This window comes from Suillus plorans (genome assembly GCF_016647745.1).
Source record: "Suillus plorans strain S12 chromosome Unknown HD556scaffold_1, whole genome shotgun sequence".
NCBI classification, from domain to species: Eukaryota; Fungi; Basidiomycota; class Agaricomycetes; order Boletales; family Suillaceae; genus Suillus; species Suillus plorans.
In genome coordinates this window covers 1,560,322-1,581,379 of record NW_024537385.1, presented here as the reverse complement: position 1 = coordinate 1,581,379, position 21,058 = coordinate 1,560,322, and the positions used below count along the sequence as shown (strand labels likewise).

The following is a 21,058-nucleotide window of genomic DNA, read 5'->3' as shown; positions in this document are numbered from 1 at the left end:
GTTAGCATCCTTCTTTCTAAGGTTGTCGCCACGAGCTTCTCGTCTTCCTTCAGCCCGCTTTCGTGCCATGTATTCTGAATCAGTTTCAACGGTATTAAATTGACGGCACGTTTCCTCAGCGAAGTGCCGGATCTTTTGCCCGAAAGCAGTCGTGACAGTGTCGAGGACCTCGAGTGATGTTTCTGTATGCATGCGCAACTTCGCCAACGAGTGCCAGTAGCAGGTCAGGAATAGAAGGTCCATGATTGACTCATTGTGCGGAGAGGGTATCAAACCTTCGAAACATGGGATTGAGCACTAATTTTGGTCATCAATCTTCACTATCCCGATGAAACAAGAGCATATACTAACCTGCAGGATGTCCTCAAAATTATGCGCAGCCAACTTTTTCAACTCGGAAACATTGTGAGGGAACCTTCTGATGGTCGACTGGCCAAATGGTTGTATGAGCCGAAACCTGTTGCAACTGTTGAGCATTCCATAATTCAAGTTCTGACGTCACTTACCGAGCGTTGAATTCAGCGACAATTGTAGGACCTTGCATGTGTAGAATGCGGATCAGATGGGTGAGTAAGGCCTTCCAAACACCTAGCTCGAATTCGTGCATTAAATCAACCACGAGCATCATAAAAAAGTCGAAGCCAAAATGGGACAAGCGAGATGAGAAGGCATTCTGTAGTAATTCGCGTTGATATCAATGCTTCAAATGAAAAAAAAATGATAAGGCTCATACCTCTGTCGGAACCTGCGACTCCGGTTTTAATATTTCCTCCACCGGTTTGCTGGTGACAACATAATGTTTGTCGTAGATGAACCCACGAGCCTGCTTGATATTGTCCCTCCGTTCGTCGTTATCGAGGCGAGTTTGGTGGGTTCGAATATAAGAATCTTCTCGAGTGCCAAGTCCAGGTATCATGTCCTTGGGTATCGTACAGCGTGGACATGGACAGCCCCCCATGTCACGAATTGTTGCGATCAAAACTCTATGAGAACAAATGACATCAGTATCAGAATCCTGTGAAAGGGATGTAAAGTCTTACTTCTCAGGGTAATCAGCAGAGTAAGTGAATATGCGAGGGTAGACACGTCGACGAACGCCGTCTGCACAATCAAGAACAATGCCATGCTCGTACGCCTGCACAAACTCGTCATCGAGAAGAAGTCGCCAGGCTTCATGGAAAACCTCGCGACGCAAATGTGCTAACAGTGGGTCTAATGCGCCATGGTCAAATGACCGTAGAAAATCCTGCACAGTATCAGGAAGCTGCGAGGAAGAGTTGAGACGAGAATATATGCTACACGAGAGAAATGGCCCACCTTCGGTAAATACGCAGCTTGATGAGAAGCAGTTGAAGTTGGTTTGCAACGGGAATATTTGGATAGATTGGCCAAGTAGATATAGATGGGCCAAAGCCGTGCCTGCCCAAACTGTGCAACATGAGTCGCGTCAGACCACACCATGATCCCCGCAATGACGCGTGGTAAATCACAGTCAGGTTCCCCTGGAGAGTTTTGCAAATCACGATCTGCTTTTAAGAACGCATCACCCGTGTAAACTTCATCAAACACGCGAACCGGAGGTGTATTGGGATCAGGGGACTGGTGAAATTGCTCGTATGGGTGCCAGTGGTATTGTTGAGCGTGCGGAGTGTTGCTCTCAATAGCGGTACGCAAGATATGCACTAAGCTCCGGTGATGGAAATTGCCAATGCAAAACTTACGTGTCCCCACAGTACCCGCCTCTTCATCAACCTCGTCGTGAACACGCGCTGCTCGCTCAGTATTCCGGTCCTTCTTCTTGGACGCTTTCGTGGCCTTCTGAGATGTCGGTATATTGACAGTGATTGGATCATTTCGCCAACCGTTGCCTTCCAAAGGAGAACTCAAATCCTGGGCGAGTTGCTTGTCGATTTTGTCAAAGTTGACGCCGCGAAGATCTTCGGGATCGAAACCTGGACGCAAGATGACATTGTCCAGTAATTCTTGTCTAGTAGATTTGGATTGACGAGTCGTGTTCCAATACCAACGGCCGAAATTGAATGCGTTCTCGTTGGGATATGGTGAGATGATGTCGGATATGGATTTATCAGTGATAGCGGGTAGAGTTTGTAAATTTGTGGCGGTGAGGTCGTTCAGATCACTATCGAGGTCAGGGATGCGAGTGGGGCGACCGCGATACAGACGTGTCAGGCCGAAGGCATTGGGTAATGTGCGCACGATTTCCGGAATTCGGATGAGAAAACGCCGGAGACAAAACGCAGGAGTCTGAGGGTCAACGTTTTCGATGGGTTCGGGAGGAGCTACGACCTCGGGCTCAACACAGCCCGAACCGTCAGCCTCGAGTGGGCCAGGACCCTCAGGAAGTGGGTCGTCAAATCCAGCGGCTCTGACTCTAGCCGGTTTTCGTATCCGTTTGACTTGCGACGGAGGGATCAGGGGACTTTGAGCCACTGACTCGGAGGGGCTTTGTGGAGGGGGTGAGTGCGAGGCATAGTACATGTCGAAGTCACATATGTCTTCCTGAACACAGGTGCTGGTGTCCATATGATGTTCGAGTGAAGATGATGAGGCAGGAGGTGGTGGAGGTGTCAATCTTGGTAGGGCCTCAAGGGCAGAATGAGTTAAGGGGCTCTTCGACTGATAGGAAATAAATAAAATCAGTATGCCGAGACCGACACTCCAAGTGCACGGTACTCACAGAGCCTTCACCCAAATCTACCTCAGGAGCCGGATGAATTAAAGCCTGGGGGTCCCTCGACTGATAGGAAATAAATAAAATCAGTACGCCGAGCCCTACACTCCAAATAAACGGTACTCACAGAACCTTCGCCCAAATAGGCTGAGGCCTGGCTGCTATTGCCAATGGCAGTACGGCTTGTGAGTGTTTGAGTGGCGTTTGGCATTGGATGTGATGCCGCAGTGACATAGGCTAATTTCTCCGCCTTTGCACGCGCTTTTGCCGCCAGACGCTTTTTGTCAAGCTTTAGACTCTTCTCGTAGGCACGGCGGGCTCTGGTGCGCACTGCTTTGCACTGGTTTCGATGTCTTGTCAAACGAATAGCATCAACGTTGTGAGCTCCACATGCATCACAGTCATATTCAATTGGTAGGCGGCGCTGAGGAGGCATGATGCCAGAAGTCACTGTGGATATTGAGGGAGACCCTGGCAGTGACTCGGGCTCGGACAGATTCAAATTGAGACTCGGACTCGGCCCAGTGGTTTCCGTGACAGCAACTAGTAGTAAGCAGAATGCGATTATAGTAATGATAGCGGCCGCGACTCGGACTCGGAGGCTGACTGTACTACTAGTCATGGTAGTTGAACGACTCGGAGCTGCCATACACTGGGAAGCGTGACTTCACAGCAGCGGGGCTTGCCAGTGGGCTCCAACTGTACTGTAGCCCGCCAGCGGGTGAGATGGAGTCCAATGACTCGGCGGACTGAGTCGGACTCGGACAGTAAAAAAAAGTGACGACTGAACTTGAAGTCGGGCTGAAGTCACTTGCCGTTGAAAGTTGACGGTTTTGAACCCAGTGCGGCCAGTGAGTTGAAATGAGTAGCAGAAGAGCAGTGACTGACTCGGACTCAGCCTGTGTTCGGACTCCGGCAGCCTGCTGCCAGCAGCTGGCTGGCAGTATTACTAAGCAGCAGCGGCTCAGAGCTAAGTCTGTATTGCAAGATGATTGTAAATGACACAAGCGGCTCACAATCGTCAGACAATATGGTTGCGTGATTCGAAAATGTTGCAAGGTCACTACGTGGTAGTGACATAAAGTTAAGACATGGTAACTACTGGTGATAGTGTTGCAACATGTACCTGATTATCTAAAGATAGCAACCGATGGAAATTGTCCGGGGCTTTTCCTGATGGTTGTTGACCATAATCCAGAACTATTCCCCAATGAAGTTGTTATGCTCCTCAATTTATTTAATTCAACAAACACACTAACTTGAAGATTCTACATGGACGAGCGCCTGTTTCAAAAGCTGGCAAGTCTTCATCTCACATGGGAGTTTAGAGGAAAGAGAGGTAGCGACTCGATGATAACACTGAGAAGAAAGCAGTCCCGTTGCTATTGGGTTGGGCTTGTAGCTGTCTCGCAGCACGACAGATCCAATACGTTGAAACACGGTAATCTTGCTATCACTGGGTGTATTCTATGGCATGCTCAGAAAACGAATGCAGATCTGAAGGTGAATAGTACTCAGGCTGACCTCCTTATCCTGCCTCCTTAAAACAAGCCTGTTCTCGTCTTTCTCGACCTCTGACAGCAAGGTCTATGTCATATCCACGGACAAGTGGAATGGGAGGTGGGCAGCAGATCCTTCTTTCTTATGGCATTAACGAAACTCCAATAATTCATTGACAGAGGCCCTCGGCGCTCAACAGCACTTCGACTACGCATGTAACGTATTTTGGTTCGTTTACACCACGTGCAGATTGGATAGTATTTGGGGAGGTGTAACATAAGCTAAGGGAGTCCCAGGTGTGAGCGTCCCTACTTGTCTTATCACTTCACTTTACATTCATTCTCAGCCTTTTCACAAATCTTAATCAAGATTATGCACTCGGGAGTCTGCCGCACGACAACCATCGGCTTTAGACCTCTACGCAAAGATACAGAGGGTGGAGCAAAGCATCGCCAAGCCATCATTACTGTTGCATTCTTCCCACCACATGATAGACAAGACACTAAATGCTGGCTTGGGATATGTAGTACGTCCGATTGAAGTTTTCCATGGTACTAATGAAAAACACCAAGACCTTGCGAACGAACCTGTCTCCGCATACGATAACCTCATCGAGTTTATCCATAATCGTCTTCTTCATGTGCAACATCTTGCAATTATCTCAGCGCTTGTTGAGCTCTAAAGATATCCGCGGCTTGCGTTACATGTCGTAAGGAGGCTGTCCGAGTGCCTGCTTGGATCTCTCATGCTTATCTCTGCAAACTTGATAGCAAATTTTGACTGCGCCTTTACTGGGTTGTCCCTAGGTACCTATTAAAGTCTGAATTTCTTTATACATCACTCCTGTCCCTCTGTCGTTGCAATGTCTTCAACTACAGGTGCTGAAGTCCTGACACAAGGCACAGGGTATGGCGTCGTACTCGGTATCGGTTTCGTTTTTGCTATCATCATGATGGGTTTGTCAACCCTTCAAAATCGCTATACGACCTACAAAATCTCTACTTCCGAGGAGTTCAATACAGCATCACGCAGCGTCAAACCCGGTCTTATTGCTTCTGGCATCGTGTCGGCATGGACCTGGGCGGCAACACTCTTACAAAGCTCCACAGTGACCTACGAGTATGGTATATGTGCTGGCTATTATTATGCAGCAGGTGCTACGATTCAAATATTCGTTATGGCAATTCTCGCCGTGCGGGTTAAACAGATCGCGCCATACTGCCACACCTTCCTCGAGATCGTTCACGCTCGTTACGGTAATACAGCACATTTCATGTTCGCGACTTTTGGACTGGTCGTCAATCTTATTGTCTCGAGTATGTTACTGCTTGGTGGAAGTGCAGTTGTCAATGCCTTCACTGGGATGAACATTTATGCCGCCAACTTCCTCATTCCGCTTGGAGTCTGTATCTATGTCATCCTTGGGGGTCTTCGCGCCACGTTCCTATGTCGGTGATCGAAAATTCTTCCTGAGTTAACTCACTGATTTGGGTTTATTGCAGGCGACTACTCACATACACTCATCTTGATGATCCTCATATTTTACTTCTTCTTCTGGACATACACAAAGGCAGACCTCGTCGGCGGTTTTGAGGGAATGTACAACTTGTTACAACAAGCGAGCATTGAACGACCTGTAGCCGGAAACCAAGATGGCTCATACTTAACCTTGAAGTCCAACTGTAAGCTGTCCCTCTCACCCTTTTACAGACATTGACTTGACGTTTTTTTTGAGATGGACTTACATTTATGATCATTCAGATCACTGGTGGATTTGGTACTGTCATGCTGGATCAGGCTCGTTATTTGGTACCGTAAAAAGTAGACACTTGCTAATATCATAAACAGGGCTACTGGCAACGAGCAATCGCATCAGAGGCAAAGACTGCTGTCCAAGCCTATCTGATGGGCGGTATTGCCTGGTTTGCTGTACCTCTCACTTTCTCCTCTATCATGGGTCTTGCTGCTGTCGCGCTTGCCAAAAGTGAGGTTAATGCATATATTCAAAATCGTAGCTATCTGATGACGTTCTAGGTCCCAGCTTCCCGTACCCTGGTGGACTTACAGAGGCGGAGATTAATGCTGGCCTGGCTGCCCCCGCTGGTGTAGTGACACTATTGGGTAGCGGTGGTGCAGCAGCTATGGTGAGCTACATATTTCCCATTCACTCACAATTGAATAACAGCTGGTAATTTAGTTGATACTGCTTTTCATGGCAGTGACCTCAGCTGCATCTTCCGAGATGATTGCGACATCGTCCATTCTTACATTTGATCTGTATCAGATCCACTTTAGGCCTGATGTACGTGAAACTGATTGCTACCAAGAACGAATATTGATGATGATACCCAGGCATCACCAGAGTCTCTTATACGTGTATCTCACATAATGGTCGCAGTATGGGCTCTGGTGATGTCGTGTGTTGCCTCATTGTGGATTGGGATAGGAGTGTCTTTGAACTGGCTATTCTTATTCTCGGGAACTCTATTCACTGGTGCTGTTGGCCCAGTCATCTTTAGTGTGGTATGGCGCCAGCAAACCAAGGAGGCTGCGATCAGTGGTGCATTGGGAGGAGTAGTGGTTGGCATAATTGCATGGCTGTCAGTTGCAAAAACATATTACGGTGAATTGACTATCGCAACCACAGGTAAGCTCTTGTTCACTGCAAACACTGTGTTCTATGCTGACGAAGAACGAGGACTAATGTATCCCAACCTCGCTGGAAACCTGGGCGCTTGCTGCTCGGGTGCTATCATTTCCGCTGTCGTCACTCTCATTAAACCTGACAACGAGTTCGATTGGTCTGCTACTAAAAGAATCAATCCCAGAGCAAGAGAGATGGATCGAAAGCGAGCAACCCTATCGGACTCTGCGTCTGGCCCTGGCTCCAACTCACCTGTCGAGAAAGAGAAACAAGAAGATGCCACGGTAGATGTGGCATCGGCGAAAGACGACACAACGATTGATATTGATGTCCCAGCTGAAGAATCCGCCGAGCTTCAGAAGTCACTCAAGGTTGCTACCTGGGCATCATTGATACTGACATTCATCGTACTTTTCGTGAGTGCAAATGATGTGTCGATGCTCGGTGATTAACTTGAACGCAGCTTATACCGATACCCATGTTCCTATCACACTACGTGTTTTCTCTGAACTTTTTCAAAGGTTGGATTATCATCTGTGTCGTGTGGCTCTTCGTGGCTGCTAGTATTACATCAATCCTACCTCTCTGGGAGAGTCGTGCAGCGATAAAGGACATCTTTTTGGGGATGGCTCGGGACATATTTGGCGGTGGAGCGCGAAAGAGGGCAATTGGAAGTAGCAACACCGATGCATAGTTGTGTTTGGTTATTTTGCAAGAAGTCGGAGTTTATTGTTTCGTAGCACGCGTTGAGTTTTGATGAAGCCAACTGCATGTGATCGTCGACCATGCGTCAAGAGGAGCGACAAACATGAATATATGAGAGACTTGCTAATCTTGGTTCACCCGTTTATTTTTCTCTGTCGTTATCAGCGCTTCAGGCACTCTACTTATTCCGCGTTTAGTGTTGTAAACGATAGATATCCTCTATTCATCGCGCGACTATAGTATACAAATCATCTCGTCTTCGATGTAAGAACATGTCTAAAATGGACGGGAGCAGCGGAACTGATAGGGGCAAGCCTCACACCATCAGGAAAAACACCAAATCCTCATAGTCATAGTGGCAGCTATATAGCGCTACATAGGCGGTGTAGTACTATGTAGACATCCAGGCTACTATATAGTACTACATAGCTGGTGTAGCCGAAACCAGGACTATGTAGAGCTTCAGGTGACGGTAGTAGCAATCTGTAGTCATTGTAGCACAGTAGCAGCAGTAGTTAGTTCTAGTCACTACGAGTGGAAATACAAAATGTTTCAAGGTCAATAAAAGTATTAAAATAAAAATCATGTGCCGTCTCATAGACGTTTGCGCTCGTCCACCCAGGGTCAACAGATGGTCCCATTTTTGGAATGAGGTGACATGGACGAACCATTTCGTCAAGATGGATCACGGCTGCATTCCGATGCAGCTGACGAGTCGAACGCGACACTTGACGCAGGCCAGAGGAGGGATCTGGCTCCCGAAGCGGCGTGAACCACTCGACGTAAGCTAGCGCTCGGGAGTTCGTTCCAACTAGAAACTGACGAGGGAGGGTAAAGATGATACGAACTTGTGCAACTCGCACACCTAGTACAGTATCCATTTCAGTCAGTGTGACATTGAAACGTTGAATAGTAACCAATGCTTACCTTCGAGTGTCTGCAAATTCGTCGTCCGAGCACCATCACTTATCAGCGCCATATCGAATCTAGCGGGGGACCAAGGTTTTCGGCTGGCAGGACCAGGCTGCACTTCAGGTGTCGCTCTAATGCGCCACCGCTTTGGTGAGTCACTGGTGCGTGGATCAGGCGGGGTAACTATGATGACTTGTCGATAAACATCAAACCGGTCATGTGGACCGGGGATGATGTTATTGTGTGGCATGTGCTCGCGCATGAAAGATTTGAGGGTGGGGAGAAACATGGTGGCGCCATGTGCAGTGATGAGGCGATCAACAGACTGCCGAGGGTGTGGGAATACGAGTCAAAACGAGCCTGAGGTGCGCCGATGTCTTTTTGAGTTTCAACCAGCAGCTCCCACTGCCTTCTACAGTCAGGTTGATTATTGATATGTCTCCTGACACCTCCCTTTGAGCCCATCTCCTTGGCACAGAAATCGCAGTGAGGCATGGTGAGTGGGTTGCTTGCTAACTTCAAAACATTTTTTGATGGTTTTTTTTAAAGGCAGGCCCTGCCGGCACACTACACTACCCTTGGAGACGACTTTCGTTTGCGCGCTTCAGGCCTGTCACGGTGGATCCAACGGATGACATCGAGGTCGTACGACTCGAGAACAGCGAAGATTGCTCTATGGTGAGTGTTTCCGAGGTTGCTTTCTCTACTGATTACTAATAAGTGATTTTAAAATGCAGAACTGTCTACCATGGACATTTCTGCTCGTTGCAGCGCTTCGATGAGCGGACGGCGCCTTACAAACTCCTCGACAAAATTCGTGTCAATCTGCATGACGTGGCTCGGTGCGTTGAACAGTGTTCTTTTTCAAAATGATATTCTTACTTTCGTGCTTTGAAGTTTCCATGCAGGTGTTGACACCCTCACTATCTCGTCGTCTGCATCCCGGATCAGTGACGCGGCATTCGAAGATGCCATCCGAGAGTACCGACTTGAGGAGCAGGATGATGCGGAGGCTAGCGAGTCGTAAAATAGGTTGACTGGTTCATTATTAGGCATTCAAATTCAATTGTTTTCGCGATTCCGCGTGCTACTACTACTACTAATATGTGATATGTGTGACTATATAGCTGCTTGAAGCCGGCAGTAGTAGCGCTACATGAACTATGTAGTGCTATGTAGCTGCCTGTAGTAGAACTTAAGGGAACTATGGTAGTACATAGTAGCGCTACCTGGTTCTACATAGCACTATATAGTACTATGTAGTACTACATAGTTGCCTCACATGCTATATAGAGGGGGGATAGCTATTTGGCTATACGGTCTACCCTGGCTATATAGTACTATATAGTCACCTTGTTTTTTCCTGATGACCAGGGCTTGAGGGGCGAGTTGGGACAGAGGAGTCCCTTTTGACTAAAGAAGCATTAGGCTTACAAAATACCGTATATATCTACTAAAATCTCTAGATATCGGGTTCCCTGCGCCTGTAGACATGTCTGTTACCGTTATACCATCAAAACCAGTGCCCGCCGAATTATCGGGGACTTTCAGATTCATAGGTGAGTTCAGAATTAAGTCTGGCATCTGCTGGTCGTATTGATATGGCTAATCATCATAGACATCGGAGGTGAGGAACCATCGACTAGGGCAGTACTCAATTATAAGACGATTTTGATGTTCTCGTCTAACAGTCAATCTGACGGATGCTGTATTTCATGGCATTCACCATGGCAAAAAAAAACACGAAGGTTCATCGTGAACTTTAATGTTTCTGCACCGTGCTAATAGTCATTTGCAGACGACTTTGAAGCAATGCTGGATAGGTCACAGCTAGCTGGTGTTCAATCTATGGTAATCACAGGCGGAAGCCTTCGAGAATCAGAAACTGCGCTGTCTCTTGCTGCTCAACTTGGTTCGCACCATCTCATAAAACCAGATTTATATGCACCCTGATGTTATCGCGTGCTGCCTTACTTTTACAAGGCTTTTTTGCAACAGTGGGATGTCATCCAACCCGTTCAAAAGAATTTGACGAGTACCCAGGCGGTCCAGAGGCCTACCTTCAGGCGCTGGACAGCCTAATAAGTGCAAATCTCCACGGTAAAGGCAGAGTTGTTGCTATTGGCGAGTGTGGCTTGGGTATGTCTAAATGTTACACGATATATGCATGCAAATCATTGCTATCGAGGTCATCAGATTACGATCGCACGCATTTTGCACCGGAAGACGTACAGCGAAGACACTTCCGTATGTGTGGAACATCGGATCCCTTTTGTTTCAAGCTAACTGTTGTGTGCTGGGTGATACCTTGTATCGGTACAGGCTCACAGCTATTTCTTGCCAAAAAGTACAAGTTACCGCTGTTCCTTCACTCTCGTGCAGCCCACGAAGACTTTGTGAATATCCTTCGTGAGGAAGGTTTCGGAGAGGATGGAGAGAGAAAGGGAGTTGTTCACAGTTTCACAGGTTCGGTTGAAGAGGTCATCGAGCTCGTGGGTTCGCAGTCCATCATCCTTCAAATTGCGCTGACTCTGATGCACAGATGGACATGGGCTTCCACATAAGGTGTGGTTTTAGACGGTTAGCATTGGATTTTGACACTGATTATATCACATCAGTGTCAACGGGTGCTCCCTCAAAACAGAGAAAAACCTGCTAGCTGCAAAGGCAATTCGACCGGACAAGCTTTTACTCGAAACAGGTCAAATTTCGATGACATTGCGGTTGTGGAGGGTGCTAAAAATGGTTTGATGTTAGATGCTCCTTGGTGCTCCATGACTTCAACACATGCATCAAATGCCTTGCTAGAGACGCTTCCGATGTCATTAAAGTCAAAGTATTTCCCTTCCAGCACTAAATTACCGTCGTTCATGATGGGCAAGCCAGTGAAAGGTAGAAACGAGCCCAGTGCGATTGGAGGCGTTGCATGGGTCATACACAGGCTCAATGAAGGAGTCCCGTTCGAGAAGGTGACAGAGAAGGTGTACAAGAATACCATCGAGCTATTTAGCCTAGATGAGCTTCGGGTATAATCCGAAGAGACAAAATTACCCTAATTTTTGGTTCCGTAGTAATTATGTCATACACTCTGCTCTACAGACTACACACTGTAACACAGTACCGATGGAAACTCAGTCGGGGCCTGACCATAATTCCTCGTTATTTGCTATCATCTTTGCTATCATCGGGCTCGTGTGGTATGTAGTTTTATGGAGTATCGGTCTCCTTGGATGTAGAACAGGGTGAGCAATTGTGTTGCCTAGTACGACAGTCGTCACTGAAGGACTTTGCCAACAGCCGAAGAAGGTACCGCATTCGACCGCGGTCTCCACTTGCAACGGCGCCGCCAGATTCTGTTCCTGGTGTATCTATCCTGCGACCACTGAAAGGCCTGGATGCCAACTTATATGAGAATCTCGAATCTACGTTCACGCAAGAATACCCTAATTTCGAAATCATGTTGTCCGTCGCTGATGAGCAAGACCAAGCTCTTCCAGTTGCGAGAGATCTTATTTCTAAATACCCCAGGGTTACTGCCAGGATAATAATAGGTCAGTCTACAGTGAGCAATATTGACAGCTCAGCTGAAGAAAGCAATTCAGGAGAAGAGGTAGTGGGGGTTAACCCGAAAGTAAACAACCTCATTCGTTCATATCGTGAAGCTACCCACGACATTCTCTGGGTCATCGATTCAGGTATCTCGGTTGCACCTGGCACACTTGCGCGCTCCGTTGACTTACTCGAGTCATCCACGCACGCAAGACCTCCCAAAAAGCGCGTTGCGCTCGTGCATCACGTCCCATTTGTATCTGCTCCAGAGGGGTTTCTCGGTTCAAGAATTGAGGAGGCATTTCTCAATACCAATCACGCGAAGATGTATCTCGCAATCAACACTGTGTCTATCGAATCTTGCGTTGTTGGAAAATCAAACCTCTACCGGCGGTCTGATCTAGAGCGCGTAAACGGTTCACGGAAGCCTCGAGCGCACACGGAATCAGACGACGACCAAGATTGCACTCGCGGCCTTGCTGCGTTTGGGAAATTCTTAGCCGAAGATAACATGATTGCCAGTGCTTTATGGCACGAGCTGGATCTCCGCCATGATTTATCGTGTGACGTGGCGCATAATGCAATTGGGATAATGTCCTTATCGGACTACGTGTGGAGGCGAGTGCGCTGGATTCGTGTGCGCAAGCACATGATTCTGGCGGCAACAATCATGGAGCCCTTTACCGAAAATCTTGTCGCCAGTTCCATCGCTGCTGCAAGTTTGCGGTATCTGTTCGGCGTTCCAATATGGCTTTTTCTCGTGGTTCACCATGCAGCTTGGCTCTGGGTAGATTTAGACGTTTACGAGTCACTCGCTGGTCATCCTCTTCCAGCAGATAGACGATGGTCGTTCATCACTGCATGGTGCCTGCGCGAACTTCTAGCGTTGCCAATCTGGTTCTTGGCTATGCTTAGTAACGAGGTGATTTGGAGAGGGAAGAAATACGAGGTATTACGAGCGGGAGAAGTCAAGGGGACGTCGGGCGATGGTAATCACAGGGGATTATTTACCCGGTGGAAGCAGCAGGATTCTCACTATCAGTCTTTGCCAAACAATCATTCAGATACTTGACGCATATGCTTGTTTTGGGCGTTTGTAGCTAGATCATGATTGGTTATTGTTTATCATTAACGGCGACCATACGATAACAGGTACGTATACCCACGATTAGAATGTACAGAAAGCGTCTGAGTACTACAGCTGCATACAGTAAGAGTGAGGGATGATATGTGATGAAAGGTAATAGACAGTGGTAGGCTATGAGGGTATAGCCACATCAGGCTCAGATTCAACGAGAGCTGCCATTGCTTCTTCTTGACTGTGCTTTGCAAGAAGACGGAAATTGTAAATCATGACCACTTCATCAAAGAAAGTATCGGACCAATCTTCTGCCCTGCATGAGTTCAGTGCAGCAGTGCGCAAGCGCAAATCACGTCCGTCGCATGTGATCTTGCATAAAGATGCCTCGAGACTGGCAGGAGCAGCGGGCTGAGGTGTGTGTTGCCGCGAATCTCTAGCATCTTTCTGCCGTTGATTGGAAAACCAGTTCTTAACTTGGTGATATTCCCTATGAATGGCAAGATTAGGCAATACGGCAACAATGAGACACTGACAACGAACCTGTTTATGATGACCCCCAGCTGGGATACCCAAGCTTCGTCAGGGTATGGGGTGATCTCATCATAAACCATCTGCATTACGAGGCGTTGGCGTGAGGTTGCGGGAGTCTTTCCGGTAGATGTGATTGCCAACGCGCGTTTCTTCAGTTCCCGCACTCTAATTTCTCTCTCGCTTTGAGCACGGGCGGCAGATTGTAAAAATGCTTGTTTATATGCTTTCTTCTTGAGATTGTCTTCGGAAGTAGTCCCATGACGTGCTGTGATAGCAGAAACGGAAGCGGGCTTGAATCGCAGCGGTGATCCCTTGCTCGTCGTGACTCGTTTCCTTAAAGTACGTCGCGGAACGGACTCCTCTGAAAGTACGACGGCCTCCATGGGTGGGTTCGCAGACTCCACATCCATGCCATCATCTACTGAGACATCTAGAGACGGTTCCCGCGACGAGGATGACGAGACGGGACTATCGACTGCAGATCCATCTTCCTGACCATCAAAGGAGGAAAGATTGTCACGGAAAGACAGAGTGGGTGAATTTGAGAGTGCTGTTGTAGACGAGCCTGTGTGTGATGTGTTCATCAGTGATCTGTTTGCAATGGTGTACGGGATATAAGGGATGAACTTGTCTCGGTTATTTACGAGAGAGAGATGAATAGATACCTGCCTGAAATAAATACCGACGCTTGATCCACTGGTGTTCGGTGCAGGTAAGACAAACCTTCTTTATTGTAGTGCCGCTGTGAGGAGTGGTCCAAACCAGATATTGTTTCGGAGGGCAGATCGTTGATGTTTGAGAAAGGAATGACTACTGCTTGTATGACAGATGCCGCTATGGCTAAGTCTATGGGGACCAGACGTCCTTACTCTTGGCTGAAGTCGATAGTAAAGGGTGGTCGGTAGCCGGAACTCGCCTTCTTGACTCTCTTATGTGTGGTCCTTTTTTGGATTATTGAAGCCTTTAGTCAATAAAACCAAACAACCACTTCCCCGAATCAATTAATAATTTAGAGAGACGAGGGGACTCTGGCAGCAATGTCCGATCATGATCACACAAAACAACGCATAATCGCTTCAGTATTCGATAAGCGCAACTCAGGTGCCGCGATTAAAGAGACATATGTTGGTCACATAAAGATATGGGAGGATGCAGGAGAAGATTCGGGGAAAAAGCCGCGCTATATCTTGCTGTCACGTATGTCATTATCATCTGTCTTCTGGGATTGCTTCAACAATTATTCAGAGGGTAGCGATGGAACTGGTTTCCTTCACAAGTCGAAGCTGAACACAAATGGCTCATTCTCCGTAGGGAAGACATGGAAACTCTCCGAGTTGCGTGGTATAGAGGTTTCGAATGTACGTATAAGTATAGAATAAGCATAATCACACACCTGACAATTACGCAGCCAGCATCCTTCAATATCACACTGGCTCGTACATATAAATGGCAGACGGAAAACCATCTTGATCAAGCAAACTTCATTTCCGCGGCAGTGAAACTGTTTTACATCGTCACAAATGGCACTGGTACACTACATCTGGTCGGAGTGCGACAAAACGAGCCAGGTCCTGGTAAGATGACTGGGTCCTCACCCACGCTTGCTATTGACCCTTATTACCAGCCAATGGAGCATCTGAATCCTCGGAGACTCAGGTCACTCAAGCACCGCAAACTGACTTGAACGTAACTCCTGGGCCAGCGAGACGACAAGCTGCAACTTCGCGAGCGGGAACACCACAGCCAGGTATGCGTACGGAGCTCCCTACTCGCACTCAAGTTGCAAGACCTCCATCCCGTGCTCCTTCTCCTGCTGGTTCCAATATTAGTAATCCACCTCAGAATATTTCCAGTTTAGGCGCAATCCGACCCCCTTCCCCATCACCAGCCTCTCAGCTACAAGGACAACCGCAGACCGCTCCATCCGGTCTACCAAGTTCACTTAGACCACGAGTTATTCGCCGTCTATCCAATGCAACGCCACCACAAAACACTTCGTCGAATGGTGTGCCAGCAAACCTTGTACCAACTCGTGCACCTCTCTCTGCGTCGCCTCTACGTACTCCCAAAGAGAATTACCCTTTCGCTGCATCTCGCCCTTCTGCTGAATTTGTCCACGCGCCGAGTCCGCTTTCAGCCACCCCAGCAGTTGCCCAGCTTCCTCGATCAGAGTCCCCGATTTCTGTTCGATCTCAAAGATCTCAAAAGCTGCCTTCAAGCAAATCCATACCTATTCCAGAACCTCCGCAACCTCGCCGGGAGCATAACAATCGGGTATCATTCTTTGACCCTCTTAATCAAACCGCTTTGGATAGGCTTGTAGCAGGAGATTACCCAGATAATGGGAGTGTGGGTGAAGAGGAGACCTCACAGGCTACAATGGCGAGTGTAGAGGAGATGTTAGAGGGATTTGAGTGGGCCAGCGATGATTTATTTGGGAAAAAGAACGCAAAGGGGGCAGCAGACTTGGTCGAGGCCCGTCTGCTAGACGAGTTAATAGCCCTTGAGAAGGTGAACCAGGCTTCCGAGAAGCCTCATGTTTCTTGATTACTAACTCATATTCTAGGCCAATGTACACTCCTTCGTGGAGTCCGATGATCGTGTGGCTTTAGTCATGAATTTCCTGGATGAAGCTATCACCGAAGTCGACGCAATGGACAGCTTGATTTCATCATACAAAATTCATTTGAACGTTAGACCTTCTCATCAAACCGGCTGCATCACACACTAAAATATATGACCGCAGGCCGTCGGGGACGATATCTCGTTCATACAATCTCAGAGGCGCGGCTTACAGGTTCAGACACAGAATCAACGCGCTTTGTTGAGCGAGCTCGAAAATCTCCTTGTACGTTCTTCCGAATCTGCCACCACACATTATACTGATGCCAGGACAGCAAACTGTCCAAGTAGACCGTGAAGTACTGGTGACACTCACTCAGGAATCCCTTGAAAAGGCATCCGGGATACATAAATTAGAGACAGCGGCCACAGAACTCTATAAAGCTCTCCAAGCTGGTCAAGACACTGGTATGTTTGTATCTTTTGGCGTTTCTTCCCAAGGTTTCATTGTTCGCAGATATGGCTGCTACCATGGAGCGATTAGACGAATACAGGACCCACAATGCACAGTTCTGTAAACGTATCTATGACTATCTATCAATCATGTCTGTCGCACAGGTTAACTGTTTATCTGTGGTCATGAATATGATACTTATATTCCGTATGTAGGCGGAAATTATCCTGGATGGAAACAATGGGATTACCAAGCCTGGCCGAGGACGCCCGGTTATCAAGAGTCACGAAGGCATGGAGACATACCTCGTTCGTTACGCAGGACTGCTTCTCTACCTGAAGGAGATGGATGAGAGTGTATATTCAAGATTCTGTGGGGTAAGGGGATTCCAGTACCTGCAACTCCTATTGACGGATTTATCTCAAGGCATACTTCTCGGCCACCAGTGAACTTCACAAAAAACAGATGGGGCATTTACTCTCGATTTACGCAGGACTGCTGAAAAGGACACCAGACGAAGATGCTGACCAGAGTTTGTGATCGACCCTTTTTAAGCATTTTTTTGGCTCATATTGAGATAGACTTTGGATCGGCTAATGAAAACAGTCAAAAGGCATCAATTCGTCGTGCTGGAACCATTGTCCGTTCGCCTATCGAGGGACGAAAAGATCGAAATAAAGACAGGGAGAGGCAGACGGACGAGTATCGTGCACCAGAGGTGCGCTTATATCTGATCCAGCTAGTCTTGACTCACAATTGTATCAGGCTCTGGGTCTTATTTTGGAGCAAATTGCCCCTCAAATCTACCGGGAAGGAGACTTCATTGCAGAGTTCCTGCAAATCAATGATGCTGGTCTTACGTTTGCTGATCATGCTGGGCTGGACAATTACTTCAGGCGACAAGCTGCGCGAAGCGCAGGCTTGAGCCAAACAACCATGAAGCTCGCACGTGGTGCCATGGACTTAATTTTCGGCTTTTTACCTGCCGAGTTGAAGCAATGGATTGACTCCGCTATTGCCAAAGATACGCTGTACGTATTGCATAATTTTCCCATGGAGAAGTTTTGCTCACTCCGCCGGTAGTCAGGTGGTCGGAGTCCTAGTTTGCTTGGAGCGCTTTGTAGCAGATGCGGATGAGCGTGATAATGCGTTCTTTCTGCAAATGTTGGAAAAGCAGCACACTAGGCTCAAGGGATCCTTTGATCGTCATATCGTAAGCCGTTATTTCTGTTATTAATCGCTGCTGCTCACGACAAGTTTGCAGAATCAACAAATCAAGATGATCGAGGAAACTAAACTCACAAGCAAGAAGCGAAAAGGGGTTGCTCATTTCGTGAAATACTTCCCGATCTATGTCAGTCGTATTGAACAGCAACTAATTGGCGCGGATGGTTTGGAGATCAGAGCCAATATTGATCTAGCTTATGAAAAGATCGTGCACAGCATGTTTGAATGTCTTAAGCACATGGCTACCCTAGACGGTGATGATGAAGACAAGGGCCAGCTGAATTATCATGTGCTGCTCGTTGGTAAGTGAGCTGATACACCTCCGATCGTTTGTTAAACGTCGGCTTGCAGAGAATATGCACTACTTTGTTGCGGAAATGTCTCAGCTGGATGTAGGCTCGGTTTCTGGCTTCCCGAAACAAGCGGAGGCGATTTACAATGAGAATCTGAACGCCTATGTCAAGATTGTCCTGAGACGACCTTTCGCAAAGATCATCGTACGCAGTTACTTCCTCATTCATCACCACTTTCCTGATTTTTGCTTTCTACACAGGACTATTTCGATGGCATCGAACGGTTGCTCACGACTACTGCCCCGACAGAAGTCTCAAAGAACAGCAATTACAACAGATCCTCGCTAAAGAAAATTGTCAAGGAGTTCGATGGCAAAGACATCCGCAAGCATATTGATGCCCTATTCAAGCGCGTTGAGAAACATTTTACTGAAGCTGAAGAGAAGGCGACAAAGGAAGAAAGCAGTGGCATTGCTCCTGGCACGGTCATGGTCGGCGTGTGGAAAACTTGTGAAGAGGAATTGCAAAGAATGACAGAGAACTTCAACAGGCGGATCTCGCAATGTTATGCGGATAGTGGCGTCTCACTGGAATATACTAGTGCCGACGTTGAGACGTCCTTTAGGCGCCACAGACTTGGATCATAACTTATTTTGCAGTACTAATCACGAACCTGACATTTTGGATGCACATTGTATAGTACGCACTGTCTACCTTATACGCATACCACCCATTCTTGTTGGAATGATAAGATAAGAGATAAAAAAGGATCCGTGTTTGATAGACTAGAAATACCTCAACAAAATCAACTTTTAAGTGGACTCTGAGAGTGCCTCAGGGGCCTGTCCATCGTCATGATTGACGCCAGCACCACTGGCGTACGTAGCCTGCTTCGCAGTAGCATCGGAAGAGGAACTAGGTTTCGTGAAAGACTTTGATAATCCTCCCATAACGGCAGGACCATAAGACGTCCAAAGCCCCTTCACTGATTCGAAGGAGTAAGGCTGTTGTTCAGGTTGACCCTCCCTCGCAGCTTGAGGTTGTTTAGTTAGAGTTTGATTCAAGATGGTCCACAAGAGGTCAACGAGCATAGAAATGCGCGACTGAAGGAAACCAAGGACATTGTTCTGAGCAGAAGCAATGCTGGAATCCAACTCCGCCTCATTCTTGGAGCAGAAGGGTTCAAGGTAGGTTTGGTAAATGTAGGTCGAGCCCTGTCTACCCGTGAAAACCTAGATAAGGACAACGGGAGATGACTACGGACCTGGATTTGCGGGAGAGATAGATAGAGCAAAAAAAGGGTTCGTGTTTCCCAATAGAATGGCAACCTTAAACGCCAGATAGTAGGAGTGAATAATGTTGAAAAAGTGAAAACTAACCATGATACGAATGTGCCTATGGTCGACTCGATCGCAATAAAGGCTCCAACTACAGCCCAATACATTGAAAGGCCCCGGAAGTCACCGGACAAAGGAGAGGAGAGCGCCTTGTAGGTAGAATAGCATGGCAGTAAGAACGCGAACCACGCGCTGAAATGGAAGCAAAGTCAGTGTATTTATGGTCATGATGAGTCGCAGATATCATCACCAAAGCAGATGGGACACCATAGACATCAGCATTATGAATTCCTCTCCAAACTTCAGATGCCAGGCAGTCGACGATGATCTTGATCACAAACTGTTATTGGAATGACTTATAAGCACTGGACAGAAGAGATGATACTTGATATCAGAAACAAGTCCAGATGGATTGATCAGGATCAGAAGCACTACCACTACTGCGGCCACGTACATCCTCAAATGCCACGGAGTTGAATCGCATACGTGGCTTTATGTAATATCGCCCCTTTTAGTCGCAGTAGTTCAACCGTCTCAAGCATGCCTCGAGGTCCTCGCATGCATACGAAGCCAAATTTTATGTCATAGTAATCCACCCTTGGACCTTTTAATTGCAGCCAAAGAGTCCACAAAGCAGTGGGTCATTGTTCTGCCCAGAATGGCAAGGACTAAGCAATGGACTGTCCAATATCCACATCTTCAAAGCGGTGGGCCACAATCCACAGGAGGCTTGATCAATAGTATATATACCGAAACTGGTTGGTATCATTATCTTCAGCCAGGCAAATTCTTCCAACAAACTCGAGTCACCACTATGAATTCTCAAAGCAAAAGATCTCATCGTACTTCTCCCTATAAGGTCGAAAACGCTCCCAAGAAGAAATATATGACACATGAACAGCTTAACATCCTGGAACCTTACTATGCCAAAAATAATCGCCCTACGCAGCATGATATCAAATTACTAGCTGAGGAGATCAATGTGTGAGTTGGATTCTTTCACAGAGTGCGACCACGCGAACTGACCAAATGGCTGCATAGTCCAGCTGTGAAAGTTTACAACTGGTTCAATAATCGGCGCGCCAAAGAAGCTAGACTACAACGGAATCCATCGCAATGCCTCTGGAACATGAACGTCGATGGTACCGCTGATACGACCGATTCGGATCACGACGATGACGAGCACGAGTCGAGTGATGTCCAAGGTACCTTAGACCAAAAGGGTCTCGACAAAGAAACCGATTACCAAGAAGCCCACGCCTATGTTGCGACGATGGCAGAAATGTCACCTGAGGAACTCGATACGCAGTTCATCGAGCAAGAAGCTGCCCGCGCCTGTGTCTTGGCCATGGCCAAGATGACACCACAAGAAGTCGATGCAGCGTTCATTCTGAGCAACCTCCAGCGACGAATCATTGTTCATCCTCCCAAAAAATGACAAAGCAACGTGTTTTCGAACGTATGACTGGCCCCTACATTGGTACTCGATCGGCGCTATGTAGCTGCCATATAACGACTGATTACTTACCTTATTATTGATACCCAACATAAATAATATTGGCCCCATCATG

General features: G+C 47.4%; 9 protein-coding genes across 9 annotated transcripts; 5 read left to right on the top strand and 4 right to left on the bottom strand.

Annotated features, from left to right (window-relative positions):
* Nucleotides 1-1,657: 1,657 nt before the first annotated feature.
* HD556DRAFT_1302609 (uncharacterized protein) lies at nt 1,658-3,314 on the bottom strand (the record flags this gene model as incomplete). The annotated part of the gene is made up of 4 exons (XM_041299516.1): nt 1,658-1,682; nt 1,718-2,637; nt 2,699-2,758; nt 2,820-3,314. The coding sequence occupies 4 exons, from the start codon at nt 3,312-3,314 to the stop codon at nt 1,658-1,660; spliced, it is 1,500 nt and encodes a 499-aa protein (XP_041167936.1).
* A 1,650-nt stretch (nt 3,315-4,964) lies between these two features.
* On the top strand, nt 4,965-7,778 carry HD556DRAFT_39611 (Sodium:solute symporter family-domain-containing protein). Its single transcript, XM_041310488.1, has 9 exons — nt 4,965-5,640; nt 5,695-5,874; nt 5,928-5,989; nt 6,041-6,176; nt 6,227-6,336; nt 6,390-6,494; nt 6,545-6,839; nt 6,891-7,252; nt 7,300-7,778. The coding sequence occupies exons 1-9, from the start codon at nt 5,055-5,057 to the stop codon at nt 7,528-7,530; spliced, it is 2,067 nt and encodes a 688-aa protein (XP_041167935.1). The 5' UTR covers nt 4,965-5,054; the 3' UTR covers nt 7,531-7,778.
* Nucleotides 7,779-8,062: 284 nt separating this feature from the next.
* Nucleotides 8,063-8,784, bottom strand: HD556DRAFT_1223733 (uncharacterized protein; the record flags this gene model as incomplete). The annotated part of the gene is made up of 2 exons (XM_041296907.1): nt 8,063-8,406; nt 8,469-8,784. Coding segments are annotated over 2 exons (660 nt in total), but the record flags the coding sequence as incomplete, so codon positions are not given.
* A 1,104-nt stretch (nt 8,785-9,888) lies between these two features.
* Nucleotides 9,889-11,538, top strand: HD556DRAFT_1319207 (uncharacterized protein). Its single transcript, XM_041301269.1, has 10 exons — nt 9,889-10,012; nt 10,072-10,080; nt 10,145-10,201; nt 10,252-10,365; nt 10,437-10,592; nt 10,650-10,700; nt 10,776-10,945; nt 10,996-11,018; nt 11,072-11,154; nt 11,211-11,538. Exons 1-10 carry the CDS (start codon nt 9,946-9,948, stop codon nt 11,483-11,485), a joined length of 1,005 nt encoding a protein of 334 aa, XP_041167933.1. The 5' UTR covers nt 9,889-9,945; the 3' UTR covers nt 11,486-11,538.
* Nucleotides 11,539-13,097, top strand: HD556DRAFT_1319205 (glycosyltransferase family 21 protein). The gene is made up of 3 exons (XM_041301268.1): nt 11,539-11,695; nt 11,751-12,004; nt 12,056-13,097. Exons 1-3 carry the CDS (start codon nt 11,577-11,579, stop codon nt 13,072-13,074), a joined length of 1,392 nt encoding a protein of 463 aa, XP_041167932.1. The 5' UTR covers nt 11,539-11,576; the 3' UTR covers nt 13,075-13,097.
* HD556DRAFT_1319202 (uncharacterized protein) lies at nt 13,098-14,517 on the bottom strand. The gene is made up of 3 exons (XM_041301267.1): nt 14,284-14,517; nt 13,624-14,179; nt 13,098-13,570 (listed from the first exon to the last, which is right to left on the bottom strand). Exons 2-3 carry the CDS (start codon nt 14,022-14,024, stop codon nt 13,261-13,263), a joined length of 711 nt encoding a protein of 236 aa, XP_041167931.1. The 5' UTR covers nt 14,025-14,179; nt 14,284-14,517; the 3' UTR covers nt 13,098-13,260.
* Nucleotides 14,518-14,589: 72 nt separating this feature from the next.
* Nucleotides 14,590-18,804, top strand: HD556DRAFT_1319201 (exocyst complex component Sec3-domain-containing protein). Its single transcript, XM_041301266.1, has 16 exons — nt 14,590-14,811; nt 14,860-14,972; nt 15,023-15,188; nt 15,239-16,125; nt 16,181-16,306; nt 16,361-16,462; nt 16,512-16,644; nt 16,694-16,794; nt 16,846-17,007; nt 17,057-17,162; nt 17,212-17,348; nt 17,396-17,661; nt 17,714-17,843; nt 17,895-18,159; nt 18,209-18,354; nt 18,411-18,804. The coding sequence occupies exons 1-16, from the start codon at nt 14,652-14,654 to the stop codon at nt 18,795-18,797; spliced, it is 3,387 nt and encodes a 1,128-aa protein (XP_041167930.1). The 5' UTR covers nt 14,590-14,651; the 3' UTR covers nt 18,798-18,804.
* Nucleotides 18,805-19,910, bottom strand: HD556DRAFT_1319193 (TB2/DP1, HVA22 family-domain-containing protein). The gene is made up of 4 exons (XM_041301265.1): nt 19,738-19,910; nt 19,530-19,679; nt 19,415-19,478; nt 18,805-19,364 (listed from the first exon to the last, which is right to left on the bottom strand). Exons 1-4 carry the CDS (start codon nt 19,767-19,769, stop codon nt 18,963-18,965), a joined length of 648 nt encoding a protein of 215 aa, XP_041167929.1. The 5' UTR covers nt 19,770-19,910; the 3' UTR covers nt 18,805-18,962.
* A 116-nt stretch (nt 19,911-20,026) lies between these two features.
* Nucleotides 20,027-21,011, top strand: HD556DRAFT_39290 (uncharacterized protein). Its single transcript, XM_041310477.1, has 2 exons — nt 20,027-20,471; nt 20,529-21,011. The coding sequence occupies exons 1-2, from the start codon at nt 20,146-20,148 to the stop codon at nt 20,923-20,925; spliced, it is 723 nt and encodes a 240-aa protein (XP_041167928.1). The 5' UTR covers nt 20,027-20,145; the 3' UTR covers nt 20,926-21,011.
* The last annotated feature ends 47 nt before the right edge of the window (nt 21,012-21,058 follow it).

Bases quoted from the DNA above. Each gene is read 5' to 3' on its own strand.
- HD556DRAFT_39611 (XM_041310488.1), top strand. From the start codon at position 5,055: ATGTCTTCAACTACAGGTGCTGAAGTCCTGACACAAGGCACAGGGTAT. The intron at 5,875-5,927 runs GTAAGCTGTCCC...GTTTTTTTTGAG, and splicing joins CTTAACCTTGAAGTCCAACT to ATGGACTTACATTTATGATC. The intron at 6,840-6,890 runs GTAAGCTCTTGT...ACGAAGAACGAG, and splicing joins ATTGACTATCGCAACCACAG to GACTAATGTATCCCAACCTC.
- HD556DRAFT_1319207 (XM_041301269.1), top strand. From the start codon at position 9,946: ATGTCTGTTACCGTTATACCATCAAAACCAGTGCCCGCCGAATTATCG. The intron at 10,701-10,775 runs GTATGTGTGGAA...GTATCGGTACAG, and splicing joins CGTACAGCGAAGACACTTCC to GCTCACAGCTATTTCTTGCC. The intron at 11,155-11,210 runs GTCAAATTTCGA...GTTTGATGTTAG, and splicing joins CAAGCTTTTACTCGAAACAG to ATGCTCCTTGGTGCTCCATG.
- HD556DRAFT_1319205 (XM_041301268.1), top strand. From the start codon at position 11,577: ATGGAAACTCAGTCGGGGCCTGACCATAATTCCTCGTTATTTGCTATC. The intron at 11,696-11,750 runs GTGAGCAATTGT...CTTTGCCAACAG, and splicing joins CTCCTTGGATGTAGAACAGG to CCGAAGAAGGTACCGCATTC. The intron at 12,005-12,055 runs GTCAGTCTACAG...AAAGCAATTCAG, and splicing joins TACTGCCAGGATAATAATAG to GAGAAGAGGTAGTGGGGGTT.
- HD556DRAFT_1319202 (XM_041301267.1), bottom strand. From the start codon at position 14,024: ATGGATGTGGAGTCTGCGAACCCACCCATGGAGGCCGTCGTACTTTCA. The intron at 13,571-13,623 runs GTTCGTTGTCAG...TGCCATTCATAG, and splicing joins CTGGGGGTCATCATAAACAG to GGAATATCACCAAGTTAAGA.
- HD556DRAFT_1319201 (XM_041301266.1), top strand. From the start codon at position 14,652: ATGTCCGATCATGATCACACAAAACAACGCATAATCGCTTCAGTATTC. The intron at 16,795-16,845 runs GTTAACTGTTTA...TTCCGTATGTAG, and splicing joins CAATCATGTCTGTCGCACAG to GCGGAAATTATCCTGGATGG. The intron at 17,349-17,395 runs GTGCGCTTATAT...CAATTGTATCAG, and splicing joins ACGAGTATCGTGCACCAGAG to GCTCTGGGTCTTATTTTGGA.
- HD556DRAFT_1319193 (XM_041301265.1), bottom strand. From the start codon at position 19,769: ATGCTGATGTCTATGGTGTCCCATCTGCTTTG. The intron at 19,680-19,737 runs GTGATGATATCT...CTTCCATTTCAG, and splicing joins ATGGTGTCCCATCTGCTTTG to CGCGTGGTTCGCGTTCTTAC. The intron at 19,365-19,414 runs GTCCGTAGTCAT...ACGGGTAGACAG, and splicing joins TATCTCTCCCGCAAATCCAG to GGCTCGACCTACATTTACCA.
- HD556DRAFT_39290 (XM_041310477.1), top strand. From the start codon at position 20,146: ATGGCAAGGACTAAGCAATGGACTGTCCAATATCCACATCTTCAAAGC. The intron at 20,472-20,528 runs GTGAGTTGGATT...ATGGCTGCATAG, and splicing joins CTAGCTGAGGAGATCAATGT to TCCAGCTGTGAAAGTTTACA.